Genomic DNA, 27,911 nt, shown 5'->3' on the forward strand with positions numbered 1-27,911 from the left:
TAATTAAACTGACAAACATATAAACAACCTACATAACATATGCATTGTGAAAATATGTAGTCAATATGTTACCCTAAGCTTAATCATAGCTTACTTTACAAAGCACATAAGCTCAAAGCTTTATTATAAATAAATGAATTTCACAGAATGTTTCATTCCATTGTGTTGAAGCCAAATGCATGCTAGAATATTTTTAAATTAGTTGTTGTATCTGGTAAAAGGAGAGGTTCTGAAAAAAAATCCAAATGTTATGAAAATTGGATCAATATTTAAAATTGAAAAAAAATAAATAATCCAAACCAACACAGAAAGTACTTATTCCTCCAGCTCAGTCCTCTTAAAGAAATGAATGAATCCTCTTTTCTTTCTATTATTTCACTATGGAACTTTTAGGGAGCTGATTGCAGTAGAGATGCTTATTTTTTCTTTCATTTCTCAAGGCCAAATACAAAAATGAACTACATGTGCTGCCAGAGTCAGGCTAATACACAATTCTGGAAAAAAGCAATAAGTTACCAGGTCAGGAGACACTATCTGTCCTTGCAGCTCTACTGTATTTCAGAAGCCATAAGATAATTTACCCAGTCAAATGTCAAAGCCCAGTGCACATGGATATATCTCATTACATTTTATCATATATGACTGTTTTAGAAAGTGATTCATAAATTAGCCTTTATTGTTTTGCCTGTGTTCTTGAGCTTTGCATCATACATCTGAAATAATGCCAAAAGGGCATGGGAGGCTCTTATCCCTTGCCTGCCAAATTCGTTACTGAAATATAAAAATATCAATGCATTTCAAAAATGCAAGTAGAACTTAACACCCAATTTCTACTGGATAATTAATGCACTTATTATTAATTTGATTTAAATACATGTATATATATATATATCTTTTCCTCAAATAGCCATTAGAATCTATTTTTTTTTCCTTTAACTGCTAAAAAGTAACCTCTTCATTTTGTATATTATTACATTTTCTTTGATTACAGCTATACCACATCAGAATGCAGATCTTCAGCTATGTAGAAAACAAAGCTGGAGAGGGCAAGTGTGCCCTCTTCTGGACATCTCCAAATTATACAGATTCTTCCATCGCTATCTTACACAGCATTGTTCTCATCTGTAAAATCATTCCTTGTGTAAATAAGAAACGGATAATACAAACCAATGCAGTATGCATACGGCAGAGCTTAGTGGACACTAATGTATCTTCTTGGGTTTGTAGTATTGATTGCTAGAAGAAGTGTAAATACTGTAGTAAATTAATACGAGTTGTCTCCTTTGCCTGGGGGAAAGTTTGCCTTGGCACTGTTGTAAGGTACTCGACAGGACCAGTTTCCCTTCACATCCTCTATCCCTTCAGCATTTCCACGTGACTTCTACAGACTTGTAATGAGAAGGACGAAAGACGGCTCACACTGCTCTAAGCTGATTTCATGCATATCACAGATTTAATACCATTTACTACATCAGATTTTGGCAATGCTTGAAAGAACTGACACAGACCCATTTCCTAACCTGGGACACAAACGCCCTGACCAGGAATACACTGCTGGTGTGCACTTGCACTCTCATGAAGCCCAAAAGCCTCTTTGCAGCTACTCCCTCCTCTGCTCAGCTGCAGAATAATCAAATCACAGAGAAAGAGAAACAAATGTGCATAGTTAATTTACTGTTTATGTTTCCATTGATGCCTTCAGGTTTCCCACATGATTACCAAAATTTGGACACATTATGAATATTAAAAATAAATAAATAAAATCACTTAAATGAACAGACAATATTACGGAGCCTTCAAGAGACAGATTTTTGACATGAGTTTCTGAACACTCACTAATTTCATTAGGTCTGTGCTTATTTTAGTGTATTTCCAATAACACTGAAAGTATTCTGCATGTTTTACTGTGCATCCAAAAGCATACACTGCACAACAACATATATATGGATTGTGCAAACATTGAAAGTAAGATGAATACACAAAAAAATCAGATGTACATAGGGATAATAATCATATTGCTACTGGTGTAGTCTAAAATGTATGAAAAACTACTTTCTCACTGATGCTGACTTGCAGACAAGGAAAAATAACAAACTAATGACCCATAAATGCTAACTTCAGTGCAAAGAAAAATTATAAAAGTTATGAATCATGCTGTATACTCAAGATTGATAAAGGACTTTTCTACAGGTGAACAAATAGCTTTAACAACATTATTTTCAGATAGCCTAAGTCTTACAAACATTACCACTGTGCTTCCCAGCATATTAAAAGCAGTGATGCAGAAGTCATTACTTCTGTAAGAACACAATTCAGAAAAATCAAAACTAATTAACGCAAAATAAAATGAGTCATAACATGACATTCAGTAGAAGAAAATGTAATGCTCTTTTTTTTCAAAACATTTTTTGTTTGAATACACTGAATTTAAAAGGGGCACATACATACTCTGATAAGGTATCAGAAGTATAGCCAGATACTTTGCATGCATGTGTACTTATGTGAGGTAGAACAAAGAAGAAGAATAAACACATTTGTTAAGAAAAGAAAAAAAAGTTTTCTGTAGGCCAAGTATTAATAATTTGGGCTACACTTATTAAATCACATTCTCCAAGCCATGGCATGTAGGAAATCAATATTCACATTCTATAGGAAAGTTTGGGTTGGTTAGAAATAAAACAAAATCAGAAATATATATATTAAAAAAAATGGTCATCAAAATGAAATCCCAAATAATCTTCCCCATGGCTTTTGTGCCCATGCCATTCTGTCTCACTTAATTCTTTTCTCCCAGTTTTCAGTTGAATAGTCAAACCAATGCAATTCCATATTTGCCCAGTTAATTCCAGTACAAGTGCTGCAGTGAATAAAGGAGAAGCACAGAGTCTTTAAAGAGGAGGGAATTAAACTGAAAGAAATCCTACATCTTTGTACAGACAAATATTAATATACCCTCTAGCAGTCATACACTACAATCATACAAATACTGTAACATTATTACAGATTTTTTTAGTGTGGAAATGTCAAAACTTTTGAATGTAAATGACTAACGTCCAACGTGACCGTTAAATACCTTAATATTGATCTATTACTTTTAAAATCTTATTTCTGTGAACAGAAATCTGTACTTTCCTTGCAATTGCAGTAAAGTTCACCTTCTCAGTTATGGAAATACTCAACACACGGTTTCCAATAACGAGCACGTATAGCAGTAAATAGACCCTTAAAAATGTAGTTGACATCATAATGGAATAACAATGAAGTGATAATAAGGAAGAGAACTCATAGAGGCACTGGAATGTAACATGATTTAGACCTTTCCACTCCCTTCGTCCCCCCAACCCTTCAAGTCAATTAATTGACTTTATTAATTGTATAGAAAAATAAAAATAAAAAAAAAAGAGGTAGTAAGTCCTCACACGCAGGCACTTGGTTGGATCTCCTGGCAATCTAGAAAATTTCCATGATAATTTAGAGGGAAAACAGAAAATATCATACAATCACATAGAATGGCTTGGGTTGGAAGGGACCTTAAAGATCATCTTGTTCCAACCCCCCTGCCATGGGCAGGGACACCACCCCCTAGATCAGGGTGCCCAAAGCCCCATCCAACATGGTCTTGAACACCTCCAGCGATGGGGCATCCACAGCTTCTCTGGGCAACCTGTGCCAATGCCTCACCACCCTCTGAGTGGAGAATTTCCTCCTAATCACTCAGAAACATCACTCAACCTAATATTCCAATTCAGCTTCGGATTCCAAAAATCTCGTTTGATTTATTTTCATTTTAACAGAAGACACAAAGCTTTCCCAATGGCACATCAAGTCTTGCTCTACAGACACAGAGCGTACTGTAGGTACCTATAAAAACTTTTCCACTGGACACCACCAAGCCAAAGCTATCAGCACTGTGGTTCAGAAACAGCATGTCCTGCCACAAGTGGATCTGAAAACCTACTAGTTCCAAACAGATGAAACACCACAAGGCTCTTTTATTTCACAACCAGCAAAGCCGAAAGTTAAGGGAAATTGTTAGCATATTTGTCATTTCCACACCATAAAGTTCCATTTTTTCACAGGGTTTTTCTATTGAAGTTGCTTTTGATGACAAACATTATTCCCTGGATCTGCTAGGAAAAAAAACAAAACAAACACTGAACATGGACCTGCAAAACCAGAAAATACCGGAATGAACAGATTAAGAAAAAAACCCGTCACTTGTGCAATTGTAAGCAGTGCGGCAGTTCTGTAAAACCATCATAAAAATACTAGGCGTCCCTATGAGGCCTCGATGATACCATCAAAAAAGAAGATACAGAAGGTTCCTTAAAATGTGGCTGAACTCTTTTGAAGTTATATTACAGGTAGCAGACTCAGACAGTGATTTATGTACAGGCAGGAGAAGTCGAGGCACTCAGGAGGGATGCATAAATGCAAAGCCTAAAGTGACTGAGAAGCAATGCTGTGGCACATCGTAAAATAATTGCAGATTTGGGAACATATTCTACTCCTCCGGTCATAACTACTGTGTTTCCACTTGTTTCTTCCAAGTTATGAAAGACAAAACTGCTCGTATAACCTCCAAAAGAGCAAAGTGAATAACAAATGAGCTTATTTCCAGCCTGAAACAGTCTGGAGCTTCAAACAAGCCGTTCTTCTACACAAATGCTTCAAAAACCAGGGACTCAACAATGGTACCAATTGAAAACCCGTCCTGCTGAGCTGGCCATGCCCACGCCAATTGATCCTGGTGACTCAGCAGCCAGCCTCCTGTCACTCAGCCCTGGCTGCTCATCTCCAGACAGCTACGGACATTGCTCTGCCTCATAACTGTAATTTACTGCTCACTGTTGCCCAGGCTAACCTTATGCAAGGTTACTCACGAGTTACTACTTTTCTCTTTTAAATATGAATTCAGATGGAGCTGTTAAATACGGGAGCTGACACTATCTTGAGAGTTTATAGATTTCCCTTTGCTATCATGTTTTTTTCATTCTCCAATCAAGCACAAAAACTTTAGCTGTCCTTTAAGGACACTTCATTTTCATGTAGCGCAGCATTACAATTTTACTTTGAGCAATTCAAACTTTTTACTGATACATTTGTGAAGAAAAACTGACAGTACACTTGTGTTTACTCTTGCTGTTTTCTTACATTTTGCATCTTCAAGATATGACATTTTCTTCTCTGCAGGAAACAGGAATTAGAGCCTGTAACACTTCAGCTACAGTGAACAGAAGTCAGAAATGGGGAGTAACTTTAGAGAACAAGATTAAAAATAGCAAACACAAAGCAACATTATTCGTATGGTAATATCAGTGAAATATCAACAAAAACAAGCCTAGCCTGTAGAGCTCTGGACCTCACACCTACACATTAAATAGTAGTAATACGAGGACTTCAGAAAGGACTGTTCATTCCGCTTGCATACAAATAAGTGTTTTCCACCCCAAAACCCAATTCCAATTAGAGCAAACCCCAAGCTCTTCTGAAACGCTGGCTGTGGGTGAGAGCAGGAGCATGGGGTCCCAGGCCAGTGAAGGTATGGGAATGAAGGTTGGCCTAACAACGAGCCCAAAGGTTTGAGAAGATAACCTGGTATTTGAACAGACAGGAAATGTCTTTTCAAATGTGGACTTGTACTCATGGATTCAAGTCATTGCAGAGTCATTACAGAGGTCTTGAATAGTTGTGGCTTACTCACTTGTCAACTGCTTTCCAAAATTGTCTTGGATACTCCACAGCAACCCAAAATTCACAGTCTGCCTCTGGTTGCCACTGAAACCAGTGATGTCAGAGGTATTCAAAGCATCTTTTTTAAGCATATTTTTCTAAAGATACTATTTTCTTCCCTTCTCATCCTAACCAGACATCAACAAAGCAGCACCCTCATGCTTGCTGGAAAGGGTACCCAGAGCTGATTTACATCAGTTTGGCAGTGTACTTCTACTACAGGAGTCTATGAGCTAGAAATACCACTTTTCTTAGATTTTTGCTCCCTGTCAGTCTGCAATACAAAGGATGAAGGATCCACAAGAGAAAATCAGAAAGAAAAAAAAATAGACCACAAACAGAGCTAACCATCTGCTAAACATTTTTTTTTTCATTTAGACAAATGGAAAGCAATTGTATTAAGAGCTTCTGCGGAGCTGTATTTAGTCCTCTGCAGGACAGAAGTCTAGTAATGTAATTTAATAAATTATCACTTTTATTACAGATACCTAAGAATGATACCTAAGCATGCAGAAGAAAAAAACTCTGATGTTCTGAGATGGAAAATGTCATATGACCTAGCAGACTGAGATTCCTTCTGCCCCCACTTCCCAGAAATGAAAAATTTTAAAGTTCAGTTGAGTTCAGTATGGAAATAATAGATACCATGCTGGGAAAATGTTTTGACATAGCTACTGATAAGACAAATGGAACATATGTATTAATAGATATCTACTAGAGGATACACAAACGATAATGAAACAGTTTATATCTCATCTCCATACAAGTTCTTGTTGAGTGCTTACGCACTGTGAGACTCCAGTCAATGCAATGTATTATACAAATACATAATTATTCATAGAACTGGTAAAGATCCTAGGGACTAATTTTGCTGTAACAATAATTCAAAAACCTCCTACAACAGTAATTGCTTAAGTAACCTCTGAATTGGGACCAGAACATCTGAGTATTTGTGAATAGGAAAAAGCTTGAAAAAAAATCTAAGTCGATGTGTAGGCAAAGGAATAAACCAACATTTATCTCAGGAGAAGGAAGGAGGAACCAAAACACCTCTCCAACCATGTCTTTTCAAAGTCTTCTATCACTGTGACAGTCCTTTATAACAGAAAATAATATGAATGCAAAACCAACATTACTTTTACTCTTCTAAGTTGAAATCTGCCCTATCCTCCTCTTTCACAAAATTTCTTTTCATATTTTTGATTTGGTTGCCAACATTCTGAAAGTAGATATTTCCATATATTTTTAAAACTCTTATCCCTACGCCACATATCTTGAAGATTTGTTTCACCAGTATTGTGTCTCCCTCACCAAATGATAAGATGACCTGTGGCAACTGACTATCTAAGTTTTCTGAATTGCAAAATCAACTTTAACTCGCTTCAGTAGAACTTTTGGTAATAGAGAGATTTCACTCCTTTTACAAAACTAACAAAGAACATTGTTACCTGCTTACTAGACTGTGATGGATCCATAAAGACTGGGTAGACGAATAGGAGAAACGACACTGTTGTGAGTGCTATATTTTACTTTCCTATGTAGCAGAGTATATTGATCTACTAGAGGTTGGTGAAGCAACTAATGACAAAAACATATCATGGGTGCGGAGAGTATCAGGAGAGGTGACAGACGTACTAAAAATGCCCTGCAGGAGCACAGAAGATCCGTGACTCTCTAACTTTCTAAGAAAGAGGTGGGCACGGGGTGTTCTGCAGGTCAAGGAAGTTTTCATATACATCCTATGCTACCTAAAAGGCAGACGTCCCTATGCTGTTCAGCTGGATGCTATTTCCTTGTCTTGCAAGCAAAATCAGGTAAAGCCCCCTTTTTCTCCTTGCATTGCCTTTAGCATTCAGCACAACCAGCTCACATCATTGGACAGCCAACCTTGTATGTCATAGAGCTGCCTATAACCCTCCCCGTTCGTGCCTAGAATACCATCCACGGGTGCAATAACCAAAGATCAAGAATGAAACTTCAGGAATGACAACTCCAGTCTGAGTGTGTTCTTTTGCACTCTATATTCTACTTAGAATCTATGGAAATTTAATGTAAGATAGAACATAAACCGCAACCAATTTATACAGCTCTTTGCAGTGTAAATGCCTAACATGGTAAACGGGATTATCTACTTGGCAGCCAAACAGTTGAAACTCCACTTTGACCCCAAATCATAGAAGTAGATAGCTTGAAGCAAACAGTTTTAACCCGGAGAATGATTAATCTAGCAATGACTGTAAATGACATTGCCCATACCCAGCAATTCATTGTCTGTAACCGTAAAGTATGACCACGGAAAATTCAATTTGACTTTTTTTTTTGTACCTCATAACAAGTACCAAAGAAGTACGCACATTTGATCAGCAACCATAAGCCAGAAATGATCTGTCATTTTCCATATATATAAATAAATATGACTGAATTTTGCACGATTGATACTACGTTGTATCAGCCTACCAAGTAACCGTAAGAGTACCGATGTAAATATCAATGTTAAAGGTTCCTCCTTGAACATTGTTTTAATGATTCCAGCAAAATAAGATCAAAATATGCAATCTTATAGTCCGGTAGCAATGATAGACAAGAAACAGCAAACCACGGGATTGTCAGTCTGATAATGTTTTTTCAGATACCTGTTTGCAAATATTTCAGATCATATCAAGTACATTTGTAAAGAGAGTTTAAGACTCTTTGTTAATCTTACATTTCAGTGCCCAAAGGGTCGCAAAGGGGGCAACCATAGGTACGACTGCTTGTTTCAAATGGCAACTACGGCATTTTTAGAAGCGAAAAAAAAAATCATTTCTTGTATTTCTCTCAACATTAAATTGCCATTTTAAAAAAGGTAGTCGATGTTGCTTAGGACTTCACATGTCCTCCACAGGAAACAGGGGTTGTATTTATGAGTTTTAATACGTTAGGCGGAGAGAATTTTCTGGAATAAGGTAGGCAGAACAAAGGTTATGCACTGCAGGTTAACACCACGTTGAACAATTCAACAACTCTTGAATCCCTTCATAGGAATAAAGATGCTGTATTAAAGGCACTGCAGACATCTCGTTGTGTGAGCAGTAACACTGATTAATATTGCTCACTACTTTCAGGGCAACTGAATATTTAATAGCTCCAACAGCAAGCACAGACTTTCAGTGGTTTAACCCACACAGCAGAGCACCTACAGGTAGCATCCTAACAAGCACACACAATGACCATTATCGCACAGTGGAAATCACTTTGATAATGAAACATATTCATTTTCACTAGGGAAAATTCTTCTTAGGTCATTTCCCACTGACATTTCTTGCTGTTAGGTTTCATTTTAATCTCAACGTAATTATTTGTTGGCTATTTAGTACCTAAGAAGGAACTTCAGTGCTACAGCCAGGGGGAGCAAGGAGTTCCTTCACATACCAAAACATTCCTGTGAACTTTTAATTGTACCAAAGTTGTGTCATAAGTTCGCAACACATTAAAAGTTAAATAATTCAAATAGTGTTACCTTTATTCCTCATATGAAGAAGCATTTATTTTTTTTAAATAATTAAAGCCATTATCTATGGAAAAGTTTAAACACCTACAAAAAAAGAAGCCAATACTAGGTCTGTATAACTTACATTATTCATATACTCGCTGAGCAGATCCTGCAGGGCCTGCCGCACGGCGTTGCACTCTGCTACGATCCTCTCTCGGCGGTCATCTCGCGTGCACGAGGAGTCTGCCATCAGCGCCGCTCCACTGATAATGCTCTCTAGCCTCTCCTCAAGAGATGGTCTGAATCGAGCCTCACTGAAAGTCATGGGGTCTAAAATGATTTTGTTCTGAAAAACAAACCAGGAGTGGGAAGATTAGGAGCATACACAAATCTTGCTTTTTCTTTTTCTTTTTCTTTTTTTAAAGTCTTTTTTCAGCAGCTTCACAGGGTTTTAATCTTTCATATGGATGAATTATCTACCAAATTCCTGAAAAACAGATATCAAAGGAATATCTGGCAACTATGAAATGCCAATGTATGTATGAAAATAATTCACAGCATATATGTGTTACAAAATACTACTGGCATGAACAGCACAACTGGCTCAAATAAGAATTCTGGAATCATAAGTAGTAAAAAACAAAATAACACAAACTATAGAAGCATGTATGTAACGTGTTTGTATCTCTGTGTACATTGTGTGTACATATTTTATCTTGATGTACAGTAAAGTCATGAATAATGTTCTTTTCTGAACCTTCTAATTTTTTTTCACTGGTCAGGAAATTAATTTGAAAGGTGTAAATATTCAGCCATTGTTTTAGAAGTGCTAGGTTTTTTATGACTGAAAAGAAAGTTGAATAATCTCCATGTTTATTGATTCCTTCATTTTGATTATTTGTATTAGTAGATTATACTGCTAAAATGCTACTACGTTAGTACAATATTAAATTAAAAAATCTGAGGGAATTTTCCCTCAGAAAAGAGGGAAAGAACACTACAAGAACACTACATTAGGTAATCACAATATGTGAAACATCTTTTTAATCCCTTTTTCTAAAGGCTTCTGTAAGCCTTTATTATTTTTATTATTATTAAATTGGGGAAAAGTACTGGATCATTTAGTTGAATAACTCTGAGACTACACTATAGGAAGACAGTCTAGACACGTCTTTAATTTGTCAAATAGTACACTGGTTAGCGAAATATCTTTGCTGCACTAGAAAATGTTTTTTCCAAGTCTTTTTCCAAGACTGTCTTCTATTTACAGTGTTTGAATTCTTAAATTATGATCACTGCTAAACACTTTATAATATCAAATGTACTACCAAATATCAAGTAGGGCTAATATACACAGATTCTTCCCCAGCAGTGTACAATCTCATGTCATATTATGAGCCTTGAGTCATCAGTAGATTATCTTCTGACTTGCTTTTCTCTCCTTGTAGTTCAAGGTAACAAACACAAAGAAAGAATCTTCTGCTCCCACTTCTGGGCACCTTAGCAACACCATGACATTCAGTAACCTTTTGCTGCAGTCATGCAAATAGGTTTCATAACCACGTATTGTCTAAAAATGTTCTCTAAGTTGTACAATTCCTATCTGAGTTTTAAAAGAAAATAAAACATGATATGAATAAAAGAGATCTGAAAAAGTTAAAACTATTCTGTTTTCTAAAAATTATCACAAATACTTTAAAGCAGACAAGGTTTTTGTTAATGAACCATTTGATTTTTCACAGCATTTTGATGACATTTTGATTAGTCTATTTGCTGAAATATCCAACAGCAATCAACAAGCACAAGCTAAACGATGGAGTTAATTTGAAAACACACCATATAGTGTATTAAAATGTAAATCAGGATTTAGCAACATGATATATACACAACATCTTCCTTTAACACCAAAAACGTTATCAGTTATTATGAATCAGCAGATGTTCAAATAAAGTTATTCTAGGCTAAATTTTGATTCCAAGTCAATATGCTTTCTTTAAATTAGTGAAGTATGGCTTTCCTGAAAGATCTGCTTACTTCTCAATAAAACTTCCAATTAATTATTCCACACACAAAAAACAGAACTCCCATTACTCTGCACAGAACAAGGATAAAGCCCTGAGAAACGTGTAAACTAAGTGAATGCAAAGCAGCTAGATAGTAACAAATGCAAGGATGTCAGGAAATTTATTAAAATTCATTATTTAATAAAAAGGAAAAATGGAAGAATTCTAACCAGATATCATTTTGTTCCAGCTCCAAGAACTGCTGACTTCACAGAAACAAGCGCAGCATAAACTAGATTGTGAAATAACATCTTGCATGTATCTTCTATGGTCTGTGTTTCACAGCAGTAAACAGAGCAGTTTTACAAGCATCTAAATTAGAAATGACTTCTCTAAGAGTTGGGCCTATGCATATTTATGTATCTGTGCTTTTCAGTCAAATGTTAATTCTTAGAGTTCACTGTCACACTTATGTTCGTAAGCACTGGGATTTTTAGAAATCAGCTATAGAAATTCATCTTTACAACAGCATATTTAATTAAGAGTGAAATTGCATCAAACGACCTATCTTAGCAATTTGTGCCAATAACAAGAAAAAGTTGTAACAATAATTAGCTGCATTTTTTAAATTATTTTCTGTTCCCTTATTCAAATACGATATTTTTTTTAAGGATGAAAAATTGTGATTTTAATTACCCTAGAACTTGTCATGATCAAAGATAGCAAGTACTCTTTACTAAAGACTAGAGGAATTCTGATAGCCAACCTGTTCTACTTGTAGTTGTAGTGGGTTTACGTGACAAGGTTTTGGTAGCAGGGGGCCATAGGGGTGGCTTCTGTGAGAAGGATCTAGAAGCTGCCCCATGTTTGGCAAGGGCCCCACTGCTGACCAAGAGCTGAGCCAATAAGTGGTGTTGTTTTGCGCCTCTGTGAGAGCATATTTAAGAAAGGGAAAAAAAAAAAAGAAAAAAAAAACACTCTTCGACACACAGCAGCTGGGAGAGTGAGAGGAGTGAGGAACAGCCTTGCAGGCACCAAGGTCAGTGAAGAAGAAGGGGGAGAGGTGCTCCAGGCGCCGGAGCAGAAGTCCCCTGCGGCCTGTGGTGAGGACCATGGTGAAGCAGGCTGTCCCCCTGCAGCCCATGGAGTACCATGGTGGAGCAGGGTTCCACGCTGCAGCCCGTGGAGGAGATGACGGTGGAGCAGGTGGACCTGCACCAATGGAGACTGCAGCCTGTGGAAGACCCCTGCCGGAGCAGATTCAGGGCCGGACCTGCAGCCCATGGAGAGGAGACCACGCAGGAGCAGGTGGCCTGGCAGGCCCTGCTGCCCGTGGGGGATGCAGGTTGGAGCAGTTTGCTCCTGAGGGATGGACCCTGTGGTACATACCCGTATCTGGAGCAGTTCTTGAAGAGCTGCTGCCTGTGGGCAGCCCACGCCGGATCAGTTCAGCAAGGACTGCATCCTGTGGGAGGGACCCCACAGCACAGGGGACGAGAGTGACTGAGAAGGAGCGGCGGCGAAGCGCTATAGACTGACCATAACCCCCATTCCCCTGTTCCCCTGCGCCGCTCGGGGGGAGGAGGTGGAAGAGGGCGGATGGGGGGGAAGGTGCTTTTGGTTTCTTTCCTTTGTTTCTCACTTCTCTAGCTTGTTAGTTATTAGCAATAAATCTTACCATCTCCCTGTGCTGAGACTGTTTTGCCCGTCACAATAATTACTGCATGATCTCCCTGTCCTTATCTCAACCCTTGAGCCCTTTTCATCGTATTTTCTCCCCATTCCTCTTTGAGGAGGGGGAGTGAGAGAGCGGTTGTGGTGGAGCTCGGCCGCCCACCTGAGTAAAACCACCACAGTAGTGAATGTCTTAACCCATAAAGTTGATCAAGGCAAACTCCATACAGCGCTGTTGTAATCTTCATGTTTCAGCTAGAGCAAAGCAGCCAGTTCTTCCATAAAGGTTTCACTTCTCCTCTTCCTCACATCCATAGGTATAAGGCTCCCTACCTACACATCAACTTTCAAACACCTCTTAGGGAGTCACAAATCCCATTTTCCTCCTTAGAGGTTTTGGAAGACCCAGAACTCCACATTCTTCTATGGGAGCCAAGGACCTACCAAGGACATGTTCCTAAATTATTTCCATCCTTTGCTGTCCTTCAATGTGAACAAGCCACAGATCAAACATTTCCAACATCTCTGATCACTGAAACCCAACTCACTATTTTCACAAGCAGTTATGTCACACTGCCTGAATAAATTTAGGAAGTTCTGTACAAGTCACATTCAAATACTGTTTATGCTTTACATAATAAAGTGTGTATTGTTAAGAGTTGTAATTCATCCAAGCCAAAAAAAAAAAAAAAAAAAAAAAACACAACAGAAAAGGAAGAGATTTAAGAGATTTGTGGACTCTTTCTAAATGAAGAGGCCTTTATGACCATCAAAACTTATGCTTACGGAGGACAAAAGACAAAGAACTGCATTAATAAATTTTTCATCCATATCCCACAAAATATTTGTTTATAATAAATTTCTGATTTTCTATGCTACAGAATCTGTTAAGTATTTTAGTGGGATATTACGTTAATGAAAAGTCAGAACCCTAGAATAACTTAGATTGGAAGGCACTTCCAGATGTCACCTGCTTTAAACAGCTCCTTAAAGTAGAGCCAACATTGACATAGGGCCAGATTGCTCAAAGCTTTATTCAGTCATGTTGTTAAATCTCTATCCTTACAGATTTTCTAAATCTCTCTGCCCCTTTTCAATATTTTATCACCTTTATGTTGTTTTTTTTTGTTTGTTTGTTTGTTTGTTTGTTTTCCCTAATATTCAAACAGAATTTCCCTGGTGTCAGTTGTGTCTCATCCCATTACCATGAATCTCCAAGTAGAGTCTGGCTCCAACTTCTCTATAGCATCCCACAAGGCAGCTGAAAAATGCCAACAAGATCCTCCCCCAAAAAACTTTTCTTCTGCAGTCTGAAAAATTCCCAGCTCTGCCAGCACCTCATTTGTCATGTCCTAATGCCCCCTTGTCATCTTGAGGTCTCTCTGCTGGATCTGCTCAAAATAGATGTCAAAATAGAAAAAAAAAAAAAAAAAAAAAAAAACTAAGAGAAGGTTAAGTCCCTGGACAGGGACGCTTTACCAGGGAGTGTAATGATAGGAGTGTGTGAATCTAATATGATAAGCTAAGAAAGAAAAAAAGCAACTGTAAATTTTGAAAAATATTCATGTAGTAGCATGAAACTGATAAACAGCAACTGCAATTATAGCTGGAGCTCTGCAGGTGGAGGAAATAACCTAGATAGAACAGAAATATATTTCAAGTGTGAAATCTGTGTATAATACTGTTTTGCAAAAATGAAAATCTAAGATAATTCCAGTAAACTGAAGTGATATATTAAATACCATGATAAACAGCAGAGCACAGCAGAAGAGAAATTTAATTGGGATTTAGGGCTTTGAGGGTCCTTTACTGACTCTTGTATTAATCTGTTGTGTGACTGGACAAATAATACCTTCTTTCTTCTATTTCTCTTTTCACACTTTATTGGTTCCTCTATTTAGAATGTAAAACCTTCAGGGCAGAGACCATTTCATAACATGATTCTCGGTGATTTACCACAATGAAAATACACTTTTCAAGGCCAATGCTACTGCAAAACAAACAATATGTCAGAGCAAGGAACCAAAACCGCAGTGACAAATGCCATTTAAAAAAAAAATGATATATATCTTAGACATAAACAATGTCACTACCACAAGGCAGCATGAAAAACTGTCATTGTATAAAAAGGAGCATATAATATAGTGAGGGACCCAGTTTTTCAGAACAACGTGGGAGCCAACACTGTATAAAGAAGTGTTCAATGTGCTTCTTTGGAGAAGTGCCTGCACAACCATGAAAATAAATGCAGCGTGCTCACAGGTTTGTTTTATGTGTGTACGTCTATATCCCTCAAAAGTGCAAACAAGGCTATCTGTAATTAATTTCTGCTTAGTGACAAATCAAATGTTTTCATTTGCCACTACACTGTGTTTCAGATAGATACCACACAGCTGAGATTTGGAAAATAGAACACCAACAGAGGAACACTGCAACAGCACAGGGCGAAGGAGGTCCCCTTTTTCTAGCTCCCCAAAACACCCTCCTCCTGCTCACTCTGCTCCAGCACTGAACCTTTTGATCGGCTAGTTTGATTTGTTAAAAGAATAGAGAAATAAGTGAACATCTTCTCTTCTGGGAAGATACGATGAATAAATTCATAGCAGTTTGATGAATAAATGCTCAGGGCAAGAAGGTGGCAGATAAGCAGAGCCAGGGGCACATGGAGCAGCGCCAACCCCACCTCCATGCAGCAAGCAGCCTTGCCCGACTCGTTGCTCTAAATGGAGATATTACTTCCATGAAATATTGGTTATGTTCCCTTATTACATGTGTGAGTTAAATAAGCATCTCAGAGGTGCTAAATAAACACACTCAAAATAGTAACGAGAGTACTTTAATTGGATAATTTCACTAAGCATGAATTTTGAGCTACTGACAAAACTTTAATATGTTTTGGATATAATCATTTAGTCACACTTACTATTAACAACAAAATAAGAAACCCGTAATACATTGAATATCAATGGAATAATTATATTGCTGGAGAAAATCTATGTTATGTATAAGCATATATATGTATGTGTTGATTGGATTCTTAAACTGTGTTTCATTTGTTTCCACTACCTCTAACGAATTTGTTTGGAAGAGGTTTCACTACAAAGCCTGCTTTGCAAATAACCTGATTATTGCCTATTACGAGCAGTTGTATTTGAAAAGAAAACACAATCAAAAGAAGTATTAGCATTAAACTTACAAATGGCATTATTGATTGGGAAATCTTTCCACGAGGCTAATTTACGACACAGGAGAACTGGGATAAAGCGTTTCAAATAAACAGAAAGGAGAAATCAAGAAGCCCACTAGGTGGTGCTCGTAAACAGAAAATACACGCTCCGAGGCTCATCGGCATTCTCAATGCTAAAAGGGAAAAGAATGAACGTGCTCCTCACTGCTGGCAGGGAGCGGTGTTTCCCTTTACAGAGGTCAAATTCCTGCTACAAGTTTGATACCCAAATCCTGTCATTTGCAGTGCTGCCACTGGTGCGGTGGAGCTGACATTTCCACAATAACACATATACTTTCCCATACATACACAAGCACAGATGAAACATTAACCAAAAAAAAGTCATAAAGCCACCTACCAAAACTAAAAGCAGAAAGAACTTCCAAAGCAGGTAAACAAAATAATTTGAGTTTCTTGCTGCTCAACTATCTCATCCTGCATGGAAAATTGTGAATTATGGCATTCTCTCCTATACAAATCTTACTCTAACAGAAAAGGCAAAGGTTTTGAAGAAAGTAAAAGAAAGAAACTAATGGTGGAAAGAAGGAATAACTTTAAACCAATGCCTTTTCCCTCTTTCCTAAAGCACCAGGCCATGTGCCGCACACCTCCATCCCTCTGGTCCTGAAAGCGAGAGCAAGGAACAGGAGATGGATAATAAGAGGCTAAGGAAGGGATGGGAGGGCAGGTGCAAAGCTGTTGGCCAAAATAACCAAATGACATTAGGAAAGTGGAAGCTTGATCAGTACCAAATCAACTGAGTCCACATACACTGTTCTATTTAATTTGTAACTCCTTAGGGGAAAATAAATAAATAAATAGTATGCTGCAATGATACGGAAGAAAAAGCTCTTCAAGCCCCTTGGCACCACCAGGACCCTGAAAATTTACTCTGCTTATACCACCACTGAAAGGTAAGGTCAGCATCCTCAAAGGTATTTCAAAGGTATTTTTTGGAAACACAAGATGTTTAAATATACTGTAAAATACAACTTTTGTTGTTGTTATTCACTATTTTCGTAACGTGTGAAGGATGGCTACTCTGGGATTTTTCCCCATTCAAGGGATCTGAGGAGCACAGGAAGAGCCATAAAGTGCCTCACCAAACAGGAGCTTCTGACATACAGGGATGCAGCCGGATTGCTTTCATATGTGAAATGATCAGCTCAGCACCATGGCAACTTAAAAGCCACTTCAGCTCCACAAGTGAAAAGAAAAACAATGTATATTTCAGAGTCATACATGAGATTATCTGATTTGGCATCACGCTCTCTCCATTCCATGCTAACCTGGCTGTCCCTATTTAAATTCAGTAGATAACTGCTGCTATGCAGAAATAGCTATTTCACTCTTCTTCCCTGGACACTAGAGCTAAACAAGCCTGGTTTCAATTTCTTATGGGGGACACGCAGTACATTTTTGCAATTATTTCTTACGACTTCAATTCTGAAACAAACACGTTTCAATTCTTTTTTTGAAGCTCATATTTAGTCCATTTTCTTCCAGCATCACAAATCACTTCTCTGAAGAACATATTTACAAATAAATTGAGACTGCATAAACATTTTGAGAGATCCATTCCCAGGTTGGCCATTTGCTATAGTCATTTGTCCAAAAAGCAACATTTTAAAGGTAGTTATTTCGTGACTGCATGATACTGCATCCCTTCTGTCTGCTACATTCACGTCACCTTTGGACTACTCTTAATTTTATTAATAAAAAAAAATAAAAATGTCCTTTGTTATTCCCTTGTTGTACTCAGGTCTTTTCAGCTGTCTTTTCAGTTTCTACCCATTTTTTCCATTACACACGTTAGATATTTTGCTCCATTTACAGAGCATTGCATTCACTAACCCTGAAAAATGTTTTCAAGGCATTATTCATATCTCAGAAAAGTATGTTATGATATTCCACTTATTAATTATGAACTCCATTTACAGCCTGGAGGACAGGGACCAGCGCATCAGCCACTTTGTTTCTCAGAACAAGCAGTCATCTCCCAAATGCTAGACTTGAATTCTTTAAAAAGTTACTGAAGATTGACTTTCTCTGCCTGGAAGCTTTCTGTTCCAATCCTTCTAACAAAACGTGGTGCATTTTCAGTAACTTAAATACAGAAATATCTTACATAGGAAAAACAAAAATAATTTTGACCACTTCTTTCACTTTTCTAGCAGATCAATCGTTTTATAAAAGAAATTTCCATATTCATTCAAGATAATGTGATTGTGAAATCAGATAGTAAAGGGGTGACAGGCACAGCAGCTCAAGATGTAACACAGCTGAATGTTGCGGGTGAGCAGCTTTAAAGACAAATGGATGTCTGCACAGAGAAACAATAAATCACTGGAGCACTAAAATAACATCAAGTATAAGGTGTGTCTGCTTGAATTAGCATCTGTTAAAAAACTGGGACTATATATATATATTTTTTTTTAACAAATGCAATCTCATTTCATTCCATTGATAGATACAGAATAGATAGATACTTGCCAATTTATTATGTGTACACACACACACAAAACTCAAAGAGATAGGCAGCTAAGCAGCCTCATCAGTTTTCATATCTTCTTTCTGGAGTAATACAAAAGGTGACAGGTATTAGCTTTTAGCATCAATGGAAAATATTTTCTTTTCTCTCTTTTTTTTTTTTTTTCCTTTTTTTCCCCCCCTTCTAAGTCAGAGGCTTTATATATTTTATCCTTGACTCATAATTCATCATGGACAACACAAGCCCTGCTCCAGACACAGATATATTCATTTTTATGGATCAATATTTACCCTCACAGCAAAAAGATGATTACCATACTTGTTCCTATCAAAATGTAAGCAAGATATTTAGGAATATTTAAAGTATTAAGTATTTTAGGGTGCCATACTTGAAACTCCGATAATTGGAATTTCAGCAGTGCTTACACTTTCAGAGTGTTGTTTGCACATCCCACAAATGCATTTCCAGAAACTAGGAATCCTATAATCACAGAATCATTAAGGTTGGAAAAACCCTCCAAGATCATCTGGTCCAACCATCACCCTACTACCGATGTCACCCACTGAATCATGTCCCAGCCTTGATCCATGATTTGCCTGGAGGCACTCTCTGGCCCTCTGGAGATACCCAGTGCCCAATAAATAGCATTTCTTCATGTCACTGACAGCATGTGGCAACAGCAATCCCTTGGCAATGGAGAGGCCGAGACCTACTCAGCCTTTCCAGACCAAAACTACCATTTGCTCAGTGTAAGCAGAGTATTTTCAGAATTCACAATAAGTTCTTGGCAAAGTAACTTGCAGAAATTTGGGTAAGCTTCACAAGCAGAGCAAAAGTTGTGTTCTTAGTTGCAGCAAGAACCCAGAATATTAAATGAACATAAAGTATATACCAAACTTTAATAATTAATTCTGTCAATAGTAAATCCAAGAATATCTGCATTTAAATGATCTGAAAATAATGCAGAAACATTTAAGTTAAAGGACAAAAAATAGGTATTAGACATGTACTTTTGAATCCTTCATCAATCAACTTCAAACAGTACTTTAAAGCAGCAAACACTGAGAAGAAACAGATTTGTGAACTCTTCATTTCTACATAAACTATCTCTGAGAGGCAGTAAACAATAACTCTTCCCAAAGACTTTGCTGCTAATAACTCACAGGTGATGTTATACCACAAGTCACTCAGGCATATGACACGATGCAGTATAACAATTAACCTAATTAAACACAAAAGCTGAAGTGTTTAAAATAGGTGGAATAATTATTTACATTACACGAGATGATATTTTGACAGAGAAAATATTCAGGCAATTTACACTGCAGTTATTTGAAGTGTTAAACCACAGAGCACTGATTCTGAAATTTGAACTACTGAAGCCTGGTAAATTACTGAAACTGGTAAATGTTATGGAAAAGTTTGCAAACTTTTTTTGATATGGAAGAATTATCTTGTTATACAATACCAGGCTTAGTATGCACTTTATAACAAAATCAAATTGATCTCAGTCAACATGTCTGATACTATAAATAAATGCACTATGAAATCACTCTCGCTGCAAAAGCTAACCTTCCTTTCCCTTGCCCACATGGTACTTTTTTTTTTTCTTGCCATATTTGTACCCATGACATAGTTACGAGACTGGTAATTTTGCTTTCTTGCTTGCTTGTAAAATATATGGGTAAATTCAGAATCATCCCACGACTAAGGCTTTCCCTGAAGTTTGGGGAATGTTGTCTCTGCTACAAAATTGGATTCAAATAAATCTCATTCAACAGCTAAGCGGTGAGGCAAAATAGGAAATGTAGTTAGAAAGCAGATGAAGCAATACTTGCAGTCTTTGTATTTTTACTAAGAGAAGAAAATTTTTGTTTCTTAAAATTAGAAAAATTCTCAAAAAAAGCCTGTTTTTCCACATGTAACTATGAACAGAGCATGATACCATGACTATACATCTCACATACACATTTATGATGCCTGCAACATCACATAAATTGTAAAAGACTTTACCTGCGGAGATAAATGATGAACAAATAATCTCAGAAAGAGGCAGGGCACAATATCAGATGTCTCGCACAGTCTCCACAGCCCCAGGAATCACTAAATTTACTTTCACTAAGCACAATGACTCCCTTTGCATTGACCAGCTGCCTTTTCCAGATAGCAGTAGCATCATCAGTTTAGAACTGCTAAGAGTCATGTGTTTTCTGTCACTGTTTGTCAAACCTCTGCTGTCCATAGCACGCAAAGTCCCACACAAAGCCAGAGGGCAATCAGGGATACTATTCTCAGGACCTTACCAGTATGGGACCTGTCAGCTGAGAAGGCTCTGAAAACCAGGCAGAATTCTTTAAATCTTGACCCACAACAATATTACGGGAGAAACTACAGAACTAGAAATATAGACACTAAAAAAAGATTGTATCGTCAATGCAGGCAGTACTGCTTCTTTAATCTAAAAGCATGATGAAACTTGAGCCCATCTTTGAGTCCTGCAGTAGTTCTGAATGGTTTTATCAGTTTCACCTTCTGCAATTCCTTTTTATTCACTACATTTGCAACTTCTTTGGCCAGTGAAGGAGAAAATTGATTATCCACCCTTATGCAACCCTGCCTCATTCCCAGAGCACAGCTTCTCCTGTGCACCACATGAGGCACCACAGAATGAACAGAGTATGTTTTCTAATGGCATGAACCCTTCTGCTCCTCAGCTACCAGCCTGTACCTCTCTTCCTGTGCCTATCCGCACATTTTCAGCTGTCATGTTTCCAGATCTGTCCCCATTTCCCTGTTGCTATTATTTGTATACTCATTCTCTGCCTTTTTTACAATATCTTTCTCAGTTCTTGAGCTTCCATTGCTCCTGTAATGTTTACTCGTTCGATTACGATCTCCACAGCAGGCCCGATGACAGTAAACCAGAGATGCAGAAGAGAAGCCCAATCCACTAGGACATGAGATGAACATCCTGTACAAATTCCTCCACTTTCAGTGCTAAATACAGTAGGATTTAATAGCTCCTGAAGGTCTGACAGATGCTTGCATTGCAAATTTGTGCATTAGTCTAAGAGAAAAATACACCGTTACCTAATAACAATTTTAGCAAACCCTTATATAAAATTAGAATTAATGGGAAAAAAATATTTTCATATACTGTCTTCAAATGAAGTTTTTCTACTTTCTAAAAAACTGCACTCAAGTCTGAAATGGGGAAATATATATATATATATATATATATATATAAAGAAAAAAAGGTTTGTTAATGAAATTAGGTGTTAAGAAAGTTACTTAAGCAAAACTGGAGCTGCTGCTGTAACTGAGACTGCAGCACCTTGTCTGCAGCTAAAGTTACTGATAACAACTGCGTTTGAAAAGATGTTTGACTCATATATTTGATGAACATAATTCATGACTCAACAAATGCATTGTTAATGTTTCTAGGACACTATTTTCCACCGGCATCTTTGTTTTCCTGTTCTACCTTCCTCCCTGACATGCTGGACAAATATGCTTTCACCATTCAACAAAAGGCATGAAAAATGTCACAGAAGTAAAACTGTCAGATTAATCACACTTTGCATCATTTAGAACTATGTAGTAGATTTTTCAAGGACACTAGGGTAGAAGACAACTTCTTTATAACAGCTGTAGCATATGAGCAAAAACTCTTATAATTCAAGTCCATTAGCAGCAAACAACGATTCCTCATTAAAAGTAACACAAATCAATCTCTGCACTTTGCCTCTGCAGTCTAAGGAAATTGACCTGAATGAAGAGAGAAATTTGAGTCCTGTTCAAAACCCACTCAGTTAAAAAGCACTCTCAATTTAATGGTGAAACACTTCATTTTCTGCACACTTCTGATACTTACATCAAATTCATTTAGTGCAGCAGCAAGCTCTCCTATGCCAGTGTGCCCCTTGTTCTCATCAGTGGGTGAGGTGGCCTGGGCAGCATTGGAGATACCAGCAATTGCTTCTTGTACCTGCTTGAAGACATAATCCCTGTTGGCCCTAGTGGCTGCAACATCAGGGTGACGAAGAAACGCTTGGGATGCGGTGTACAACATCGTGGCATTCTTCTTCAGAGCACCTCGAGCTGCAGCCATTTCATCCCTGCAGTGAGGATCTTTCAGTTCCTGCAGAAAAACATGCAAATATTTGGTTGTGAATTGAAGTTTTAGTGTTAGAATGTATTGTCTACACAGTCACTGTCTAGTGATATCGCAGAGATGGAATTAATGACAGAATCTACCATAAATCCCACAAAATCTCTCTCCTGCTCAGTAAAGTCCATTCTTTCTGTGTAGCTACAGCTCATACATTTTGCTCACAAAGAGCAGAATTGTTCTTAAAGAGCCCATATGTATGCGTTATTCAAAGACCAGCATACAATTAAGAAAAAAAAATAGTAATATTTAAAAAATCTGTATTTTCTCTTCCTGATTGACTGGATTCGTTCTGCTGATTCCATAAAGGCAACAAGAGTGCAGCAATATCATTGCAGCATCATCATTGCAACATCATATTTTTCTTAAATACTATACCTATGTCCTTTACAAAATCACCGTAAAATAGACCTTTAAAAAATAAAAAATAAAAGAGATTTTATTAATGAGTATGGTTTTAGTTCATAAAGACCCTGTAAATATGCCCCTTGTTATTTTTGTTATAGGCATAATTATATTTTTATTCTGGTTATTTAATTCATGGAACATATGCTTTATGGGTTCTTAAGAATTATGAATATTTCATGAGTTGGATTCCTCCTAAAGATTTTTTTTTCCCTTTTTTGTCACGGAAAGTCCATGAATATGTCTTGCTTTCCTGTCTGCCACTGCTGTGCTTTTAGATGCTTTTTCCTAGGGTTTTCCTTGCATATATAAGGCACATTTGCCTTTTCTTCATATTTTGCTCTATTTCTCATGTGTTTTGCTTTTTGTTTTACTGACATATACTTCCTTTTCTTTCTTCTGACAACAAACGTCAGATATTGTGCCTTGCCTTACCAGAATAAGAAGACATTGTTACTGTTATTTTATGCACGAGGAAATTTATTTATACATAATATCCCTCTGTCCATGAAAGCCTTCCAAACATTAGGTAAGGTTGTCCTAACAACATTCATAAGCAGTAAGAAAACACTATTACTTCTGTTTTAAAATGGTGAACAAAGAATCTTGGAGAGCTGAATAGTTTACTTATGTTCACACATAGAACCTAAGGCAAAAACTAAGAAAGAACCCAGATGTTCTGGGTTTAAAGGTTTTAGCCATTCATGAATTTCAAACACATGACTGATAGACAGTTCTCAAAGAGAATTAAGTTACTAAAAGCTTTGTCATTTACAAAACAGAAGAGATTAAAGGAAAACATATGAAAATCTAAGTACTACCTTCTAATTCTGTCAAGATTTTCCATAAGTATATGGAACTCTTTAGTAGCACTGTAAAAATGTGGAGGAAGAAGGAAAATTTGAAAGGTCTATACTACGATTTTCTGCTATCTTATACAATCTCCAATAAGAACTTGAGACATATACCTTCATTAGCTTTCCTATTTTCACTTTTTCCTGTAATTATAACTACACTTCTGTAAAAGAAGTGTCTGAATATACAAAATAGCATTGTTTACATTACTAGGTTTTACATTTTGAATTTGTTAGAAATATACATGTGATACAGAAGTAAATTGGTATCACTGTAATGCAGAAAATAAATAGAAGAAAGAACGTGAAAAGCCAACTTTCTAAACCAGGTGTGCTGTGCCATACAAAGACAACATCCCTGAAAGATTAGTGGTATTCAAACACAGCTCAAGTTGAAGAACCCTTACACAACTCCGTAATGACGGACTGTCTAGACTCTTTGAAAGAACAGTGTTTAGGAGAAATTTCTGTTTAACACAAAGTTGTGTAATTACAGGCGCTGAATAAATGTTATCATGACTTTGTTTTTTTTTCCATCTGCCTTAGTAATAAATGAATTGTCTTTTTAAGTATCTAAAAACTAACAATGTTGGTTTTAAAAACGAAAAGTAGATTTCACTTCTTCCAGAAGCTGAATTAGACTAGACTACTAAAGAGCTCATGCTTTTCCAGCTGTCAGAATGGCCTGAAGTCAGCATAGGTTAGAATTAAACAGGAATAACCATCAAGTGAAAACTATTCTTAACCTCCTGAATCACTTGCCTTTTCACCCTTTATTCCATTATTAATTGAATCCACTTGAACAATATTCTTAAAGGAAGTAATGGCATGTTCAAAAACTTCATCACATTCAGAAAAATCAGTATGATTAAATGATAGGCCATGACATAGCAATTAATGATTGTACATTTTAAACTAGACTTGAACATAAAACACAAGATCTTTAGAACCAAGTCTAACCTTCTCAACCACTGCTTTAGAATTCACTCACCTGTTGTCGTCTAGCAGCTACATAGTTCAGTTTTACCATCTCTTTCCCAAATTCTTTAAAGCGATTTGCTAAATCTTGCTCGTTTGTTGCATTTTTCACTGCTTCAAGTGCTTCCTCTACCTAGAACATGACACATCAGCTCTGTTATCATTTTAATCCAGTTGCACTATTTGACAAAATCTGTAATTCTTCTATCCATCGCTCCTTATTATATGGATCCAATTTAGCTTCGAGGTCCATCACTGTACAGTGGCTTTACGATAGTCCCACTAACTTTAATTAGGTTTCTTAATAGAGGAGCTGTCTGATTGCCATTCTGCATGTACTGTACTTTGGAATCATGTAAAGACAGTGTAAAAAAAATAGCTATATTCATTTCCCCATTCATATTTATCAGACGAAATGTTTAATATCTGTGGGTTTTACAACAAAAGAGATGGATATGTTCTTAATGTGTGGTATAGGCTTCATGTGAAAATACAGTGAAGTTGTTAATTCTGGACAAGAATTTTAAAGAAGGAAACTAAAACTTACTGTTAATATTTAAATTTACCCTAATGTTTTAAAAAACTGCATCATTGTTAAACAAATGGAACAATAGATTTAACCCAGAACATAGTTATTATTTCCTTTTTCTCAGCTTTACTAGGAGATTCTTTTCAGTTACTTCAAAACTGAAAAAAGAATCTATCAAGGAAAACAGAGCTGCAGTTCTTCAGTCATCCTGTAGCTAGCAGACAAACATATAAAACCCTGGTTACACTAACAAGTTAATCTATTAAATCTATCATAAAACTTTGCCTTATGTATAGCAAGAAAAAAAATATATGAAGGGATAAAATATTCTTTCAACACAGAAAGCAAAGTAACTTCTCCTGTGACTAGGCAGGAATTCAGATTTGTATTTCTCTCCCTCACAAGATAAAAATGCAATTCCAGGCAAAAAGATTGAAAATTGAATACCTTCTATTCATCCTTCTTTCTAAGAGCAATTGCTTCAATTCATGAGAATGTGTATAAGCTTTTAAACAGACACATTTTCTCCTCTAAGAGAAACAGCTAATTCTGATAGAGACATACTCCTATACAAGAATATGCCCACAGCTTATTCTTCAAATGCCACTGGAAATCCATAAATTCGATAGAAGATTGCGTCTAATGATTTTAGAAAATAAACAAATATGTGTAGAACTTGTCTTTTAGCTATTTGTGTGGCTCTAACTGTGTTTTTCTACCTGTGAGAGAGGATATTTGTATTGTGATCTCTAAACTACCTTCTGTGGATTCAAGACTATCCACAAATTACAGGGCAGTAGAATAGCAAACTCATAGATTTCTATACGAAAAGGTGTAATTCCAGAACATAAATCTGTAGCATTGTTGGAAATATTTTTCTAAGCCAGAGAGCTGCAAGCTACACCTTATTCCAAATCCAATTACTTCCTTTTTTCTTAGAAAGCACAGCAGTTTTTAAAGCTGAACTATCTGACTCCTTAACCGTTGAATACAAATTATAAAAGCATCACTGCACGAACTAATTTGCTCCTGCAGGTTTCCCTGCAAAATATGAACATCGCTCTTTCAGATCAAGAAGCATTTACATTAAACCACCTGAATCTCTAACATTTGTAATGAGAAACGTGGGCATGACAAACTGATGTACATTTTTGTAAGCCCTGCCAGCCCTCTGTTAAATAAAATTGCTAGAGGATTTGTTACAGATTCCACTCTGATAATCACATTTTGAAAGATGTTGATCATACTCTACTGTGCATTACCTACTGTACAGACCATGAAATTTCAAAATGAATAAACTGGTTACTTAAGGTATTTGAAAGGATGTGAGCATGAAACCCTTATTTATTTTTATAAAATTACTCTTTAAAATTCATTTCTGAGTAACTTCACTATCCTTAAAAAAAACACAACCACACTCAACTATACAGATGGCTTCCCCTGATTAACTAGCACATACTTAATTACTATAGACTCATAATGCTTTGTGTCCATCATCACATTATATTAGTGAAATTATCACATCACATATTATATTATTACTGAAAGAAATGACTGAGTGTCCTTCCAGATCACAACTGCATATATCCCCTCTGAAACATTAATTAAAATGCACTATTTCTGATGAAGTCTGAAGCGTAACACACTCCTTTGACATGCTTTCAATGAAAACTGATTACAGTACATTGCAGGATCCCTGCAATCAGCCTTCATAACTTTGACATGGTGAATGATTTGAGTTTATTAATTTTATGGTTAACTTACACTAATCTTTGAATGTTACCACTGAGTCAACACAAGAGCTGTCCCATAGTAATAGTTTTATATATATGTATGTATATATATATAAACACTTTTTTCCTAGTAATTTATTTTTATCTAAAACTGCATTATAAAATGGTAAGATAAAACAGTTACACTGTCCAATCCTCAGAAATAAATTATACTTTTTAACCTGAAAAACATAATCAAATTTAAGGTCCTGAAACTGAATTTTGCTACAAACAGCCACAGACATCTGGGTTCATTGAGAACAGGAGGCTAGGATATTCACAGTGGTAACTGACAAATGCAGACATTACAAGCCACAGTGCCATACACTGTCCTTGCAAATCCAGGGTGCAAACTGTGTAAGTAAATACACCCACTTCCAAAAGACTATTAGGCATTTGTTTTCTCAATAACATAGCACACTGCTGTAACAGAAGGAGGAAATCTCAGATGTGAGAACAATATTTCTCACCACCTATGAAAAAGCTTGAATTTTAATCATAGTGTTTAGAGAAAGCTGTTGTTCATAATATTAAGTGTTAGTCTCACTAGCAAAGGATTATTTGAATTATAGCTGTTTAGAGTATTATAGTGGGGAAGAATTA

At 36.7% G+C, this 27,911-nt stretch overlaps 1 protein-coding gene across 5 annotated transcripts in view; it reads right to left on the reverse strand.

The window, feature by feature from the left end:
* CTNNA2 (catenin alpha 2) overlaps nt 1–27,911 on the reverse strand; it is a 476,528-nt gene that overhangs the window by 328,789 nt on the left and 119,828 nt on the right. For all 5 annotated transcript variants that reach the window (XM_035547255.2, XM_035547256.2, XM_035547253.1 and 2 more), the window contains exons 5-7: nt 25,021–25,140; nt 22,474–22,740; nt 9,348–9,551 (exon numbers count right to left, since the gene is read on the reverse strand). In XM_035547255.2, the coding sequence (XP_035403148.1) occupies nt 9,348–9,551; nt 22,474–22,740; nt 25,021–25,140 (591 nt within the window). The remainder of the gene's footprint in view (nt 1–9,347; nt 9,552–22,473; nt 22,741–25,020; nt 25,141–27,911) is intronic.

This window comes from Cygnus atratus, chromosome 4 (assembly GCF_013377495.2).
Source record: "Cygnus atratus isolate AKBS03 ecotype Queensland, Australia chromosome 4, CAtr_DNAZoo_HiC_assembly, whole genome shotgun sequence".
In the NCBI taxonomy this organism is placed as follows: Eukaryota; Metazoa; Chordata; class Aves; order Anseriformes; family Anatidae; genus Cygnus; species Cygnus atratus.